Below are 17,016 nucleotides of genomic sequence, written 5' to 3' on the forward strand. Positions count from 1 at the left end.
GAGAAGGTAAAACAGGTGTAGAACAATGTTTTACCCCAATATGGAGGGGCATAGCAATTTGTGTGTGGTACGCTGTTTTAAGGGGTATGAAAAAAAAGAACAGAAAGGTTGAGAGAGAGTGGATGTTCACAGCTTCTAATCTCTTTCAGGAAGCCGTTTAGGGCGGTGTCAGCACCAACTTTAGCGAGATGGGTTAAGGCGGAGATGAATAAGGCAGGTATAGATGTGAGTGTTTGGGTGCTTATTCGGCAAGGGGAGCTATAGCAAATAGAGCTTTTATGAGAGGTTCAAGTTTGAGTGGTATTATGAAGGCGGCAGATTAGTCTAATGATACAACTTTTAAGAAGTTCTACTTTAAACCTGTGGAAAATGTGTTGCAAAAGGTATTGGAAGAACTTTGAACATGTATAATATTGGCCTCTGGGCCTTGCCATAAAATGCAGATTTTCCACAGTTTTAATGGGAAGAAAATCATGATTTTATTAAAGGCATAGAGGCTAATATTATCCCTACCATGAAACGCCTAACCCATTTGACCTTTTAGTGTGTTGTTTTCTTATTTAGGTCAAAGTTAAGATGAAGAAAGACGAGGTGAGGTACAAAGGTTATGAAGAATGGATTCTTCGGTTTAAAATCTGCAATTCATGAAAAGGACTTTGTTTGATTTACAGCAGAAAAAGAAGGAGGATGGCTGCCTGTGCATGGTTTAAACTTTATATGCATGTTCTAGAGTTCTATGTTGTTTTAGTTCTAAGTTTCCTGTTGCTGCTGTGTGTGAAGAGCAATAAAGGAATATGCATAATATAAGCCTATCTGGCGTTAATAAAATCATGATTTTCTTCCCATTAAAACTGTGAAAAATCTGCAATAAAGATGGCAGTAGTTAGCTAACCAAAAAGCACTACCACCTGAAACCCTTGACACCAGCTTTTAACAGGATGGCAGATTTGGGTTTCCTTCTGAAAGGATCAATTTGATAGCAGAAATCAAGACCGAGACTGACTTAACATGGTATCCACCGACCCGCATTCTTAAGTGGAGCATTGACGCATGTGAGTAATCCCACTAGAATCTAGTGATTATCTAGGATTCTTGGCATTCAGAGTAGTTCGTATTTCGCTTGTGCTTGTTATGTAGGTAGTAGATAGACAGTTGGTGGAGCTAGAAATGAGATTAGGATTCTGAATCCGAAATGGTCTCTTTGAACATAGCCAATAAAATAGATGGAGTCAGATTTTTTAAAATTCAATTCTACAAACGAGAGGTCAGGAAACTAGTATTTGCATCCGACAAACTATTGACTTGGAACAAGTAAATAAATATCAATGTGTATGGATTTTCACCTTTTAATATTTCCTTTATGCAGATAGGTTTATGTCAAGCGCTGAACATTTTCAACATGAGTTCCTTAACGCATGTATCCGGTCTCACATTCGAAGCTACTGGAGCTGGACAATCACTATAGGGCAAGTATGTGAACGTGATCCTGAATCCATCACATATTTTATCGATCAGCCCAGGACTAGTGAAATAAAATTGTAGATACACTAAACTTACTTTGATGCTAATGTAAGGACAGTTAAGTGAGGTTGACATTACTGTTTCCAATACTCGAGTGCCCTCAAAGACTTAAATCTTACTTTCTACAAATGTTTCTCTGTAGCCTGTTGCCTAGTATTTCAACTTTACTTTCAACTAAAACTACTGAACAGATTTACACCAAATCACAAAGGCTACACGTTTTGGACCAAGATCTACCTTTCTGCCAAATATGGTGTAGTTTTGTTCACCCATTTTGGTTGTAGAGATTCCTATGGGAAATTGCAAGGTGAAAATGCGTTTTTGGACCTCCCCCTTTTTTCTCTGCCTGTTTGACTGATCACACTGAGTTTCACAGAAAAAGCTGGCTTAGATAAGTTTAGAGATTTCCACAACCGATCACAGAGATTCCTAATTAATGGTAACCTGTCTACTCCCTCCCCGGTCACGGTTGGAGTCCCCCAAGGATCAACCTTGTCCCCCACCCTCTTCAACCTTTACCTAGAACCGCTTGCCGAAGTACTACACACCGCAAACATCTCATACCACATGTACGCTGACGACACCCAGATCTACATCAAGATCTCCTCTCTCTCGAGGAGATTCTTTCCATGAATGCAACCTTAAAATTGACTGTCCAATGGCACTCCTCCAATCAACTCAAACTCAACGCAAAGAAGACAGAATTTCTTCTAATTTCCCCAGCCAAAACCAACCCTGAGACTCAGGTATGGATCAAGGCCATCACAGCCTTAAACTGCCTTCCGACCATTGTGGACTCATCCAAATCCCTTGGAGTAACCCTGGACTGTAAATTGAACATGCAGGACCACATCAACTCGATGGCCAAATCAGCCAGACTTCACCTGAGCTATCTTAGGAAACTGAAACCCTTCCTTGACACTTCTCACCTAAAAATGGCACTAGTCATCTCTAGACTGGAATATGGCTGCTCTACCCTCTCTGGTTTACCCACGATCTCCCTGGCACCTTTAAAAGCCTGCCTCAACGCGCTCGCCAGGCTGCTAACTGGCTCAGGAAAGTTCAACCACATTTCACCACATCTGAAAGCTCTAAACTGGCTTCTGCTACAGGCCAGAATCCAACTAAAAATGGCATGTATCATGCACAAGGCATTATACTCAAACTCCCCTGCATATCTTGCCCAGAAACTCGTGATATCCGGGGAAACCAGAAACTTGCGGTCCTCCAGAGACCTCTTGCTCCAACCTGCAAGTTTCTGGGGAAAAAAACGTACAATTGGGCTTTCTCTGAGGCCGCACCAAGAATATGGAACTCACTCCTGCCCGCCATCAGAAGAATCCCTTCTCTGGCTCGCTTCAAAAAGGATGCCAAAACATTCCTAATGGGCAAATTCCTCACCTAAATTTTGCCTCTATTTCACACATAAACCTGGCTCTATTTCCTTTCTACTGCATCCCCTGGAGTACACAGACACTATCCTCTCGGCACCTACGGGAATCCATACAAGGGCCTGGGGACCTTAGTTTCTCGTTAAATGTAAATTGTATTCTGTCCCCTTTATCCCTTTGTATCCAGGCCCTCCATCCCCCCTCCTCCAAGTCTTTTGTATACTGCTGTTTGATTCCTGTAAAGCGTTCTGATACCCCAACGGGTCAAGTTCGCGCTGTATAAAACTAAAAAATAAATAAATATAAATAGTCAAATGGCACCAAATGCATTAGCAAACTAGAAAAACAATTACCTATAGAAAAGTGGTCCTAACTCTACCCAGTGGCAACTGCAACTCAGAGATATATATATACAGAATGTATCTGGAGGGGTGGAGGTGCGGGAGGATGTACAGTGGAAGGCGTAAACAAATTATTATATTAATCTATGAAGGTACAACTTAGCTTTGGGTGATGCCTTTTCAATCTTTACGTGAAACCATTGGGAAGTCTCTTTAAAAAAATCTAGGATACTTTATCACCTCTATGCCAATGACACCCAAATCTACCTTATGGTGTCTTTCTCACACAACATCTCAATCCTCAACTCTACTCTCTAATCAAAACTGAATGTTAGCTCATCAACCCATTCTGAATCCTTCCAAAACTGAATCCCTCCTCCTCTCAACCTCACTCTCCCCTCCTCCTGTTCAATCTTGGATGAATAACCTGAACTTACTGAATAACAAATCTATCGTTGTTGACAGCGCTAAATCCCTTGGTGTCATTCTTGACAAAAAGCTCAATCTACACTCACATCAATTCCATGGCAAAGAATGCATGCTACCAACTGCGCCTTCTCTGGGGGATTTGACATTTTCTTCCTTAACAAGACCTAAACACCTTGGTCCAGTCTCTGGTTCTCTCTAGATTGGACTATTGCAACTCTCTGCTTACTGGCCTCCCCAAATCTCACCTTTCCCCTCTCAAATCCGTACTCCACTAAGCAAGTTGTTTTGTCTTTGGGGCCAAAAGAAGTGATCACATCACACCCATCCTTTTTTCTCTTCGATGGCTTCCCATTGAACCAAGATCAATCTACAAACTTGCCTGCATCACCCACAAAGCCCTGCACACTTCCTCCCCTCGATACCTGCCAAATAAACTAAAAACTCTGGAGGCTTCAAACCTTCTCGTAATGCCGAAAAATTCCTGCTTGAGCCCCCCACCTTCAAAAAGGAAAGATTAATGGCTCAATCTTTCTCAGGCAGTGCGGTCAGAATCTGGAACTCGCTTCCTCCACTACTCCCTCTAGCCTGACTTTCAAAGCCGACCTCAAATCCCTTCTCTTCCAAAGACACTTCCAGAATTAATGCATCCCTTTTCATGCCCCTCAAGGAAGTTCTTACAATGTTGTAAATATGTAATCTATGCCTGTACGTTCCAGATCCTAGTGTGCCTTTGTATTTTGCTTTTTCTTCTTCCTTGTTGTATTTTGTAACTTGTAAGCATGTACATTTCCTGATGTAACGGTCTCGGTTCTAATGTAAAGCTCTTTGACACCTTTGGGTAAAGTCCGTCCCATATAAAACTGCATTAAATAAAAAAAAGTCAAGTGATGTCGATGGGGCAAGTGAATGAGGTGGCGACATAGCAGCATAACATCATTTGGCGGTGCAGCATTAACATTTTTAGCCCGCTTGTTGGTTTTCCAAATGTTGTCACTTTATCCTGCCCCTACTACTGCCTTTTCAACTTCAAAAGTGTTCGTGAAGAGTAACAAGCGGTAATGGCACAGCAGGAACGACCAACACCCTCGACACCTTTAATTTGTCTAGGGGCCTGTTAGTCGGCCACTCGGCCCCATCGGAGCTCCAGGAACAGACTCCCAACTCGCTAGTAAATGACCGAAAGAGAGGGATTCGCCCCTATGACCGCGGTGGTATATGCAAATTGTGCTGCATTTTTCGCTATTTGTGGTTACTCCCACTCAGAAGGACACGGCATCGTACAGAAGTTTGGTGCGCGTATAACGCAAATGAGCGGCTGGCCCATCACTTCCGGAACAACTGAAGGAGCACTTCCGTTCAGCTGCGAAATCACTTCCTGCATCTCACCAGATTTGTTTCTTCGCCATTGGGTGACCGTGTTTTCTTGGGCGGGTCGGAGTTTGTAACCAATCTATGGTTTGAGGGGATAGTTTAGTCACCGGAGCACCTCCTATAACCGGTCTTTAGATTGGCAATCATCATGTCTTGTCATTTTACAGTAGCCTTTGCTTACTCTCGTTTAGTCTAGTGAAGTCGGATAAGAGGCGAAAGCAGAGAAGAGGTAAAGCATTTTATTTTTATTTTTAATGTATCTGTTCGTAGGCGGGGTTTATTAGGGAAGAACTCCGTTTCCGGAATCACTCACTGAATTCCGTGGGTTTGCTTTTATGCCCAAAATGCGAAAATGTAAGTACTTAACCACAAATGTGCTCCTCTTTAGGCGTGTGTAAGGATTGGACTGACATTCACGACTTCCTTGTCCTGAAACCTCGAATTGCTGAAAATTCGGAAATGGACAATAAAATACTACATTTTAAGTTAGCTGGATAGGAGGAGAAGCTTAAGGTACACGGGGCATAAAGTTCTGTGATTTTCAGCAGCTGTCTGGTCTAATCGTGATAAAATGACTTCGACGGGCAATGCTTTAGGTGCAGAAATGCATCTGTAATCTGCAAGTCACAAGTAAAAAACCCGTGACTTGTGTTCCAAGATGGTGCTTTTCAATTGCAAGGCACAAGTTTGAATTGTGTTAGTTTCCGACGCTTTCATTTCTATTGCGATGTTAATAAATGGTTTACATGTATAAAAAAAAAAATCAGTTTGTATCGTGTGCTGTGCAAATGGTTATTAGTGTAATAATACATTGACATTAGCATGATGGCCCTTAGTTTTGTTTTTTAGTTATGATCAGAAATTGGGGAAACTAAAAAACAAACATTTGTGTTTATCTGTCGTAACTTGGGCAGTGTGGCAATCAGTTTGGCTTGTTTTCTGTCATTGACATGGTGTGAGGTTTGGGCATGGCTTGTTATGGCCCCCTCCCTTTGACTTTGTTCCAGAACCGGTTGTGAGATAGGATGTTCTGTGAATGTATTCTGCTCTACCCTTGCTGGCCATGTGGTTGGCATTATCCTGGATAAATACTCGTGTAGTTGGGAGTAATTTTCCTAGCAGTTACTTGAGTAATACCTGACCAAAAATAGTGTGGCAGTTGGCGATCAAGGGAATGCAGCTCCCATCACACCACCTGAATGTTCCCTTGGAGGCTCTCATTTCCTCTTGCTTTGTGGGGACAGGTGTTATAGGCTCACTACATAGCCATAAAAAGCTGAACGTTTTGCTTTCTCTTAGTTTGAGCCAGACACATTAAAGTGGCTGAGATGCTTCACGTTAATATAATGTGAAGCAGATGTATGAGTTAACAGTAATTGAGTATGGTCATATGACTAACACTACACATGGTGTTGATAAGCTAGGTATAGTGTGGGCCTCCTATTTTAAGTTTCTTATATAGGAGGTGGGCCCACCGGGTAGGACAATTAGTTTTTTTTCCTCCGGTTTTTAGTACTCCTTTCAAGCTTTTGTTTTTCAGCACGAACATCGTGGCAGCCTATTCCCAACGCTGTCTAGACACATTTGAAGGAGGTAGCACTAAGCGTACTTTAAGATTCCCTCACGGAGTCTGTTTGCTTTCTCTTCTCTCGCAGCCCATTCGTTTTTCCTCTTGCATATAATTGATTTTGAGGGTACTCCTACGGTCTGAGTTGTTAACCCTTTGTCTTGGAAAGAAGATAGAGCCTCACACACCTGCAGAATGAGATGTATTTTTCTGGATACATGAACGTGCATGGCCTATTTAAATGGGACTGCATTTGTGTCTTCTGCATCTGTATATCCTGCATGAATAGGATGCATGTTGTACCCAGCCTGTGAGCCCAGATACATCTAAAGGATTTGGACTGGGTCTAATTTACCCAAAGAGAACCCTTTTGCAGATTAAAGTAATATGAACTCCACAGCAAAAAAACACTAGGCATGAAAATCCGTTATTCCCCCCCCTTTCAATTTCTTTATTTCCTACATAACAAAGTGTGTAAACTTTTTTTACAGGCTCAATACGTGGTAAAGTTACCCCACACATCATGTATCAGTCAAAACAGAAAAATAAATATGTAACGTGCCTCTTTAAGCCAGTACATTGACACATCATCCTGGTTTGTCTTTCTGTAAGACTGGGAACTACTGTTAACTCTCTGTCATGTCGACCACGTAAACCTACGTCTTGGGGAAGAAACCTAGATGGATTTGCTTGTGAAGAAGTGACTGGCACCACAAGAGGTTTCTTAGTGTTAATTTAAGATAACTGAGCAGGTCTACAGGGGCGGGGCGGGGCCTGCTTGCTCTTGAGAGGAAATCCAGAGCTTGAGAATTTTCTCTGAAAGGTCGAATTCAGGCATTTAATTTCATAGGGAATTGGCAAACATGCATCTACCCATCCTTCAATGTTGCAGATGTGTTCCATGCGCTGGTTAATAGTGGCGGAACGCAAGTACCAAGTTAAAACATTTATGAGGGGGCTAGTGCATGAAACGCCCAATTCACTATTGAAGCGTGGCTCAATGGTTAGAGCGGCAGACCCTGATGCAGAGGTCAGGCCCTGGACCAGGGTTCAATTCCCGCCTCAGCAGCTCTTGGACTCAATCTCCCCGGACCTGATAATTCTCGCCTCGGTGCCTAGTCTAATCATGGGTCCCACTCTGTGACTCTGGGCAATGGCTTGCTTAATCTCCACAACGGCCCCAACAGCGCTTGGATGCCTGGCTTCACCTTGGGGGTGCCCAGGAGTGGACATCTCACAGGAAAGCCAGGAAGGGTTCCACAGCGGTATGAATACAGCGCTACGAGACCTCTGGGTAGAAGTGCGCCATATAAATACAAACACACATTTACTATGTTGTACTTGAACTTAGTAAATCTCCCCCAGCCCAAGGGTCCTTAAAAAGATGCTGGCAAGCAAATTTGATGGTCACTGTAATCTTTGCTTCAGATGGATTTCAGTTTCTAAATAAACAGCAAAATAGATATCCGTGTCAATAGAAAATAGCGGAAACCTAAACATTTATGTTTCTGGAGAAGTATTCTCCCGGTATTTAAGTTCATGACTTGGAAGGTTCGAGTGAATAGCTGTTGGTTAAAGGTGGACAGAGTCGGTTTACTGCAAGGTTGCAGAGAGATGGTTTGAGTTGCATTCTAATTGGGTCTTGTCGTCTGTCAAAGTAGCATTTTTCAATTCTGGAGGTAAAAATAATACACCCCCAGTGCCTCACTGAGTGACAGGGAGGGTGGCATACAGTATTTAATTTCTGATGGGTTGAATAAGTCACATTTACTTTTTTGGGAGGGGGACTAGAAAGTGAACAACTTGAATTATTTGAGTACATTTTGGCACTAGCCCGTGTCAGTAATGATTACCAACGTTTCATTGCTCCTGAATATACCTCGAATTTCGAATGGCCCTCAAGACCTGGCTGTTCGAATAAGCTTTCGGGACTTGCAAGGTCCTGGATACCCTGTTGACTGCTTAGCCGCGCTTTATGTCCTGATTCAATCGTTTATTCATTAGGCTAGACTGTGAGGGTTTTTTTAAACGAAATTTCATGCATTCGTGTTTATGGGCAGGGTATCGCAGGCCTTCATTGTAGATGATATAGCACATCGAGCGCTAGTGTTTGTAGTTGAAGATGCACGTTTTATGTATAGTTGAGAATCTTGAGTGTTCACTTTGGAGGTGTAATGGTCGTGTGGGCAATTGAAGCCTGTTAAACCTGTGTGCTGAAAAGAGCAACTAAAAGATTTTCTATTCTTGTATTCTATGCTGTGTTTTATACTCGTTTTTGCTTCTAATGTTATTTGAAAGGTCTAGCTAAATGACGTTTCCATGGTCCATTTTCCCAGGGCCAATGCTTTTTAGGCACCCTCGGAGTTCTGAAAGACTCTCATCTGAGACTGAGCATTCCAGTTGCAACGCAACAGTACAACATCAACACCTACGTTTTTGATCTCAAATGGTCCTACTGGGGCAGAGTCTTGAGCCTTGAAGCATTGTATCAGATGGTCCTACTCTGTGGTAAAGTCTTGAGCCCTGATGCTTTGTATTAGTAAGCTATCATTCTTGTAGGGAGAGAAAATGAAAAATGTTCATAGTTCCAGCAAGGTATAGAATACTGTTGTGTACAAATTCTGTTTGTCACCTTGAGCCTGAGTTTAAGTTTCACTAGAATTTGGTTTCTTGCATATTTCCAGACTGATCTTGCTTTCCTGAATTGTTAAGAGCGAACCTCGTGTTACTCATTGCTTTTGGTTATTCCAATTCAGCATTGATTATATTTTACTAGAAGCTATAAGATGTTATGTGCTTATTTAAGTAGAACTTCATCAATTCTGTGTGTGAAGACTCCAAACTTCCTGTGCACCTTTTTCTGTTGTGCATATTTTCTCCCAATATGCCACCTAAAGTCTGCATGTTTCGGGTAACTTTTTAGTCGTGCTTGAAGAGAGGAGGATTTTTAAGTGGGGTATAGATAGAGGAGGGCCTTATTTCTGGCTCATCGATTTATGTTAGTTAATCGCTATTTATTTAAATGAAATTTCTACACCGTACTATATGTTTGAATCTTAGACATACACAACGCCTCCAGATTATCATTTATTGCACCATTTAAAAAAAATGCACACTAGGCGTCTAGTTTAGTGTAGATTACTTCAGGTAATGACTAAGAGTACCCACTGGTGCTGAGGCTGAAACTTGATTCTGACAGTCTAGACATAGCCTTTTCAGCAGAGGCTCGGCATTCCCTTTCCCGGCGATTAGCTGCTATTGAGATGCTGGAGTATGCAGATTTAGAATTTCTACAGTTTCTTTTTTACGCTTGAAAGAAGTTGCTCGGCATTTTGGTTCCCTTTGGGAAGTCAAATGTTCTTTACAGAAAAACTGATGCATGTTTCTTAGCCTCCATAGGAGGTGGACCAGTTAAAAAAAAAAAAAAATAGTTGTACCCACTAAAGCATGATTGATGAAGTCTGCTCTGTACAACTGTTCAATTTAGGAGTCCTGGACCTCCAGCAAGTGTTTTTATGTTTTTTTTTATTTTTATTTTGGGACGATGGGGTTGCTGTTTTTTAAAAACTTGAGGAACATTTAGTTCCTGTAGTGCACTTTTAGCTTTCTTCAAATAATTTAGAGACGGTAACCATACACACACAAAATACAAACTGGCTTGCATGGAAACAACAAAAGCGAAGCAAAAATAACCGTAGCAGCAGTAAGGGAGATTGAGCATGAGGAGATTTGTCCAAAGGAAGCACGCTAGTATCATATGGAAGTTTCTCCCAAAACAACATCAAAATCACAATAGGGTGCAGTGGGGGTAGAAACAAGAACTTCCTTATTAACAGAGACCTGCCTAAGCGTCAGCATTCTGCGTATTAGCGAAATGTACCCAGCCGTCTCTCTCTTTGTCTTAAGCCACGGAGTAGAGAGGTGAGTCATATTACATGCACCGCAAGAATGTTGAAATAACGTCCTCTTCTGTATCTTGTGACTGTCTAGGGACGAGAAATAATCGACAAAATGTTTTTTCTTTATTTAAGAACAAACTAGCTAGGACAGAGGACGTGATATCTTTGAATGCATAGGATCACATCAATGTTTTAACTGTCCATTGGACCAGACTACACCATCGTGTGGGCATCTTCCTTCCAGAAAACAGTTTTTAAAGCCAAACCTGTAGTGTGTTTTATAGTCAGAAACACATAGTCCCTAGACACTTCTTTCGACAAACATGGACAAGCTGCACCATGCACAAGCAGTGGAAGAAACAAAACACAAATAATAGCAGCATTGGCAAAGCTAATAGTTCTCACCTTTGATTCTCCAATGCCTTTTGACGATGCTGTACAGCATCAACAAAATGGTCTGTGACATGGCCAAAAAAAAGCAAAAAGAAAGGGCCTGATGATGCAGTCGCATCATTTTGTAGGCGAACTACTGTGTGACATGTGCTTGCGCATGTATCATTACACATGCATACCTACACTTACCAATCTGAAATGTATTGGTAAATTTAAAAAAAATGGAAAAGTAGTAGTGCAAAAGCTCTTCTTTCTAAGCCAATGGACCTGGCAGCAATTGGCTACTAGCTACGTGCATCCCCCACCCCGCCTTTCCACCCAAAATAGAGATAGGTTGGCGTGTGGGGCAGCTGGAGGAAGGGGAAGGCAGCACTCAAGGGAGAGCAATAGTGAGGGGTAGGGGAGAATCACATGAGCGAGAAAGCAACATGGAGCAAGGGGGAGCAGGAGTTTTGCAGGAAAGCATATGAGAGAGTTGCTTCAACATGAGGCAGACAGCAATACGAAGCACTGGGGTGGAAAAGCAGAAGAACGCATACACTCTCATGGTGTGCTTAAGCAAAAAGAAACCAGCATTGGCACGGTTAATAGGATCCATCTTTGGGACCTATTGGATTTGCCAATACAGCACAGCATTGATGCTGTACAGCCTGGCCGAAGGAAACAAAAGGCGTGCAGTTTTCTTTTGGTAGGTGTGCACATGACCATGATGCTGCTCTTTTTCACTCCTAGATAATAGATAACAAATAGTAGCAGGAAGGCCCATAGATGACACTGCAACGCGGCTGGCAGTAGTTCAAGCAACATGGCAGGTAGGAATTCAAGCAAATGAGGTGGACCAACCACAGGGGCAAATGGAGAACGAAGCACACAGCAGAGAGAGAGAGCAACAAAGAGTGGCCATTTTGGCAGGGTCAAAGAAGTACTAATTCACCACTAATCCTTTATGGGTCCCAGGGTAGCGTGCTACTCGCCAAAACAGTGCTTCAACACCTCATCAGAGGTAAGCAAGCATTCTATACATGCAAACCTTTTTCCCTCTTCTATTCCTCCGCTACCTTTCTCTATACAACTGAATAATACATCCACCACTTAAACTACTTTCATATTTCACAATACTAATTTTCAACCATAATCCTTTATGGGTTCCGGAGTAGGGTGCTACTCGCCAATAGAGCGCTTCAGCACTCCATCAGGGTTACAAGCACTATATAAATGCAAACCTTTTCCCTTTTCTACCCCTCCCCAACCCTTCTCAATCGAAATAACTCACTAACATATCCACCACTCAAATTACTTTCATATTTAAATATACTAATTCAACACTAATCCTTATGTGTTCCAGAGCAGCGAGCTACTCACCAAAAAATTCAGAAGGAGGGTGGGTAACCCAATAAACCCTTGCGGGCTTGGGCAGGTAACGTTCGATAGAGAGTGCCAGCAAGGGGATTTTTTTAATATAAATTGCAGCGAGGAGAATCTATATTTTTTAATTAAAGATCCAATCTAGTAAAATTAGTTGCTGGGAATTTAAATGTATTCCGTATCTCTTAAGAAGAGTAATGTTACCACACTAACTAGTAACAAAAAAAAAAGAAAGCAACACAGGAAGTCTTAATATCAAAAAGTCTTGTTATTTACTTAAGCGCGAGAGGGTTTTGGACCCCTTGGGACGTGGACACAAGTCCAGCAGGCAGTGCTCCGCTCTGTTCCAGTGAAGTGCTTCCGCCAGATTCGATAGGGCAGTGTAGATCTCATCCCAAGGAGTACTCTGGGAGGGGTAAGCCAAGAGCATCTGCATGAGGTCCGCTGGGTCATTGCGACATCTTGGGCAGCTTGGGGGTACCACAGGGAATAGAATATTTGGTGTAACTTCTGAGGTGAGGCAGGCTCTATGAAGTAGGGAGAGTTGTATACATTTAAACCACGAGTTACAGGAGATTTTGCTGGGAAACTCAAGTACAAACTGCCATTCTTTGCTATGTAGAGCATGATCTAGGTCTTCATCCCATCGGTTCTTAAGAGGGGTTAGTGAAAAGTGTAGATGGAGCTGAAGGCCTTTGTACAGCCATTTGACCAGATGCCAACCTGTTTCCACCTCTTATATTGCCTGGATGAAGGAGTGTCTCTGGTTCTGTCCCCACTGGTGCTCCGTGTCTGTGGCCATACCGGAAAATGCTTGGGTGTAGTAAGAAGAGAGAAGTCGGTAATTTGTAAGTTTGGGTGAATTCCTGGTGTGACATAAGTGCCCTGTTAGCAAACCAGTCTCCCAATACAAGTTCCCCAGCAGTCTCCCATGGTCCCAGCCTTCAGGTGTGAGCGGGCCCATGTGCGTCGGTATCCCCTTTAGGAGTATTATTTTAGGTGCACAATGCAAGGCTGCCTATTTTAATGCTTGTTTCCAGTAAGTGAGCAGGTTGTTTTAGCGTAATGGGACAAGGGGTGTACGGGCGCACCTGGTAATAATAGTGTATGCAGAACCCCCTCTTGTAGCCATTGTAGGTGTGTCTATTTCAGTCAAGTGAAAGCCAACTAACCAGTATTACAGCCATTGTAACTGACCCTCATAGTAGTAGGCCCGGAAGTCTGGGACGCCTATTCTACCCGATTCCTGTGGGAATTGCATCTTTGGTAAGCTCACTCGTCTCCTACCCATGGCCCATATAACGTCTAAGAAGAGAATTAAGCTGTCAGAAGTAAACTGCTGGCACAACTACAGATAGATTAACGAAAAAATATAATAGGCACAGCAGCATACCATCTTGGAGAGTGTTAGTCTACCTGCTACTGAGAGGGATAAGGGGATTCCTAATCGAGTCTGTGCATCGAGGGAAGCAACACATAGGTTGCCATTCAAAAATATGTGGATGGTCTATAAATGTGTATGCCCAGGTAATGTAAAGTGTGTTGGAAAACTGGAATATGTCTCTCGCCCAGTGCTCTCCAGTACACTTTCTTGGAAGGAGAATGCATGGGATTTATTGCAGTTAATACGGAGGCCTGAGAGTTCTGCAGATAGTTGGAGCTGGGTGGTCAGAGTTAACCGGTCCATGGTAAGGTCACGTGTATATATAATATTATATCATCTGCTTATAAAGAGATGGTGTGGCGCTGATGCCCCTGATGTAAGCACCAATCATCTGTCTGATGCTTTGCGCAAGTGGTTCCATTGCCAGTACAAAAATGAGCAGGAACAGTGGGCATCCCTGCTGGGTCCCGCAGAATATAGAGTAAATGTCGGATATATGAGATCCTGTCCTTGCCCGCGCTCAGGGGTCGGTGTATAGGAGCTTGGGTCATTGAAAATAGGTCTTGAGGATGCCATCTCTGGTTAAAACTGCGAACATATGTTCCCATCCCAAGATGTCAAATGTCTGCTGTAGATCAAGGAGAGGCAACCAGCTATTGGGTATCTACCTCTAGACACTTCCATTACTTGGTATATGCAGCGGATATGTATTGAGGTGCGTCGGCAGGGAATAAAGCAGTTTTGGTGTATATGAATTAAATTGGGTAGCAGAGCAACCAGTCTCTGCCCCAGGATCTTGATTAATATTTTGTATTCTGTTGATAGTAGGGATAATGGCCTATAAGAGGACATATCTTCTGGATTGCGACCAGGTTTTCCTGTTTGGATTATTATGGTTTCATTTTGTCCCCTGGTAATGCTATCATGTGCACAGTGTTAGCTGACCCTCTGATGCATTTAATTTGGACATTCCTTTGGCAAACACTATCATTTCTCTACTTTATATGAATGAGTTGCGTTTATGAGCATGCCCCTTGATTTACGACCTGTGGTAGGTTAGTAATGCTCACAATATAGTTAGGTTTCCATAGTTACTTGTTGTTCCTTTAGTGGCACCTTTTTTATCAAGGACTTAAATAAAAGTGTGTCCAACATATTATTTTTGGGGGTTGGGAGGAGGTGAAATTCGAGCGAGGGTGGAGTATAGATAAAGGTGAACATACCAACCAAATATATTGTTTCTAGGTTTAATATGTCATATTTATGTATATATATTACATCACTCTCTATTCATGTTAAAGGTGCAGAGCATGGAGAATGATGAACTTCCGTCAGAGGATGGGATGGATTGGTGTGGGGCTCTATCTCCTGACAAGTGCAGCAGCGTTTTATTATGTCTTTGAGATCAATGAGACCTACAGCAGACTGGCCCTTGAACACATTCAGGAGCACCCCAAAGAACCCAGTGAAGAATCCACGTGGACTCATTCCTTGAAAGTCGGACTACTGTCTCTGCCCTTTTGGCTGTGGGCAACTATTTTTCTAATTCCTTATTTTCAGATGTTTTTGTTTCTTTACTCGTGCACAAGAGCGGACCCCAAAACTGTAGGCTATTGCATTTTTCCCATTTGCTTGGCCATTCTGTGCAATCGCCATCAGACGTTTGCCAAGGCTTCAAATCAGATCAGCAGATTACAATTGATTGACACGTGAAGACTGTGTAGGAGAACATTCCAATTATTGTATGAAATGGCAAATGAAGAGAGAGCCTGGATGAAATACACTATTCTGTTTCCTGAAGTGAACAGATTTTTAAAGCGATCATGGGTTTTAAGGACACAACTTGTTGCATTATGTCTGCCCTTTGTGCAAAGAGATCACCGTTAGCCTTGTCTTCTGAAGCAAAATCAGTGTTGTCTTTTTGAAAATGAACAACAACAAATAATTTCAATCCAGGGCTATGGACATGAGCTTGTAACCAATCATTGTCAAGATTCCTGTATCTTTGGATCATACAAACGCACCTTTTTTCTTGTTAACTGGAATAATGTTAAAACATGATTATAAAATGGATTTTTTGTCCACAGGTGTTAAGTGTTCCTTTTTGGAAGATATATATTTATAACGAGGAATGAAATTTGCCCAGTGTACTGGCTTAAAGGTCGAGAAGATGGATTAAGATGTTAAACTCACTCTGAGTGTTAAGACTTGATTGTTCATGGACAGCACCCACTCTCCTCTTGTAGAAAAATACTCGAAAGCGGATTTTACTTGAATTTAAATTGATAGTCAAAAGAATTTTGACGTTAATTTATATTTTTTCTCTATGCTTCTAGCTCTGAGTGCAAGGTTTTAGAAAGAGAAGATATTCTAACTTGGTGCAGCTTCCAACCACATCACTGACCACGGTGGGAAGCTGAATCCAGTAGCGCAACATTTTTATTGGACCGTTCTCTCTCCTGTGCACCTGCCCTTGTAATATTATCCTTCATTTAACTTTTTCTTGTCGGATTACCCCTTGCATTATTATTATTATTATTCTGGTTTGAATGATTGTTTAATTATGAGGAGGTGGAGCCCCAGAGACCTCATTGTTCAGGTTTAATACTTGACCATATTCGTCTCATTAACGTACTTACTAGGATAACACTGTGTTTAATTTCTGCCTGTATGTGGCTGCGTATGATTGCACACCACTGGTTGGGGGTCGTGGTGAAAGCTCTTTGTACACATTCTCAAATGTTTGTTTTGAAGGAGGTATTGAAATAGGCAACTGTTCGAATATTTGTATAGTACATTTCCATCAGATCTTAAGACTTTGCCTCCTCTTTTCATCACAAACAAAACTTCTATGTACCTAATCAAGAAAAAACATGATTTAACTAAAACGTGTCTAATAAGTAGTGATTCTCAATTATTTTGCTTATCACAATGTAATCAATTGATATCCCAAACTGTGTTCCTTTGATACATGCACTATGTATGGTGTTTGGTGTTTTACTAACCTCGGTTCAGTTAAACAAAGATTAGATATACCATATGGTTATGCTCCTTGGAGATGCAGACAGAATTGGTTATCTGGAATCCACCTTCTTCCCAGTAACCTAGAGAGAAGAATGGTTGCTTTTGTGCCTTTGAAATCAAGTATGTCTATGCTAAATCAAGCTAAACAACCAGGAATAGAATAATACTGTGTACTAATGCCAAAAAACGCCTGGGACAGCGAAAATAAATCATGCCTCTGACACATTTGTATGCTTTCATTTCCTTAATGTGTCCACAAATCTAATGTACACTGCAATATGAACCGCCGGCCAAGGAAGAAGTGACGTGAAGAGCTAGTATGACCCACCTG

General features: G+C 42.0%; 1 protein-coding gene across 1 annotated transcript; it reads left to right on the plus strand.

Annotated features, from left to right (window-relative positions):
- Positions 1-5,143: 5,143 nt before the first annotated feature.
- On the plus strand, positions 5,144-15,440 carry LYSET (lysosomal enzyme trafficking factor). The gene is made up of 2 exons (XM_078660085.1): positions 5,144-5,282; positions 14,963-15,440. The coding sequence occupies exon 2, from the start codon at positions 14,979-14,981 to the stop codon at positions 15,372-15,374; it is 396 nt and encodes a 131-aa protein (XP_078516211.1). The 5' UTR covers positions 5,144-5,282; positions 14,963-14,978; the 3' UTR covers positions 15,375-15,440.
- Positions 15,441-17,016: the final 1,576 nt, after the last annotated feature.

This window comes from Lissotriton helveticus, chromosome 9 (assembly GCF_964261635.1).
Source record: "Lissotriton helveticus chromosome 9, aLisHel1.1, whole genome shotgun sequence".
In the NCBI taxonomy this organism is placed as follows: Eukaryota; Metazoa; Chordata; class Amphibia; order Caudata; family Salamandridae; genus Lissotriton; species Lissotriton helveticus.

Bases quoted from the DNA above. Each gene is read 5' to 3' on its own strand.
- LYSET (XM_078660085.1), top strand. From the start codon at position 14,979: ATGATGAACTTCCGTCAGAGGATGGGATGGATTGGTGTGGGGCTCTAT.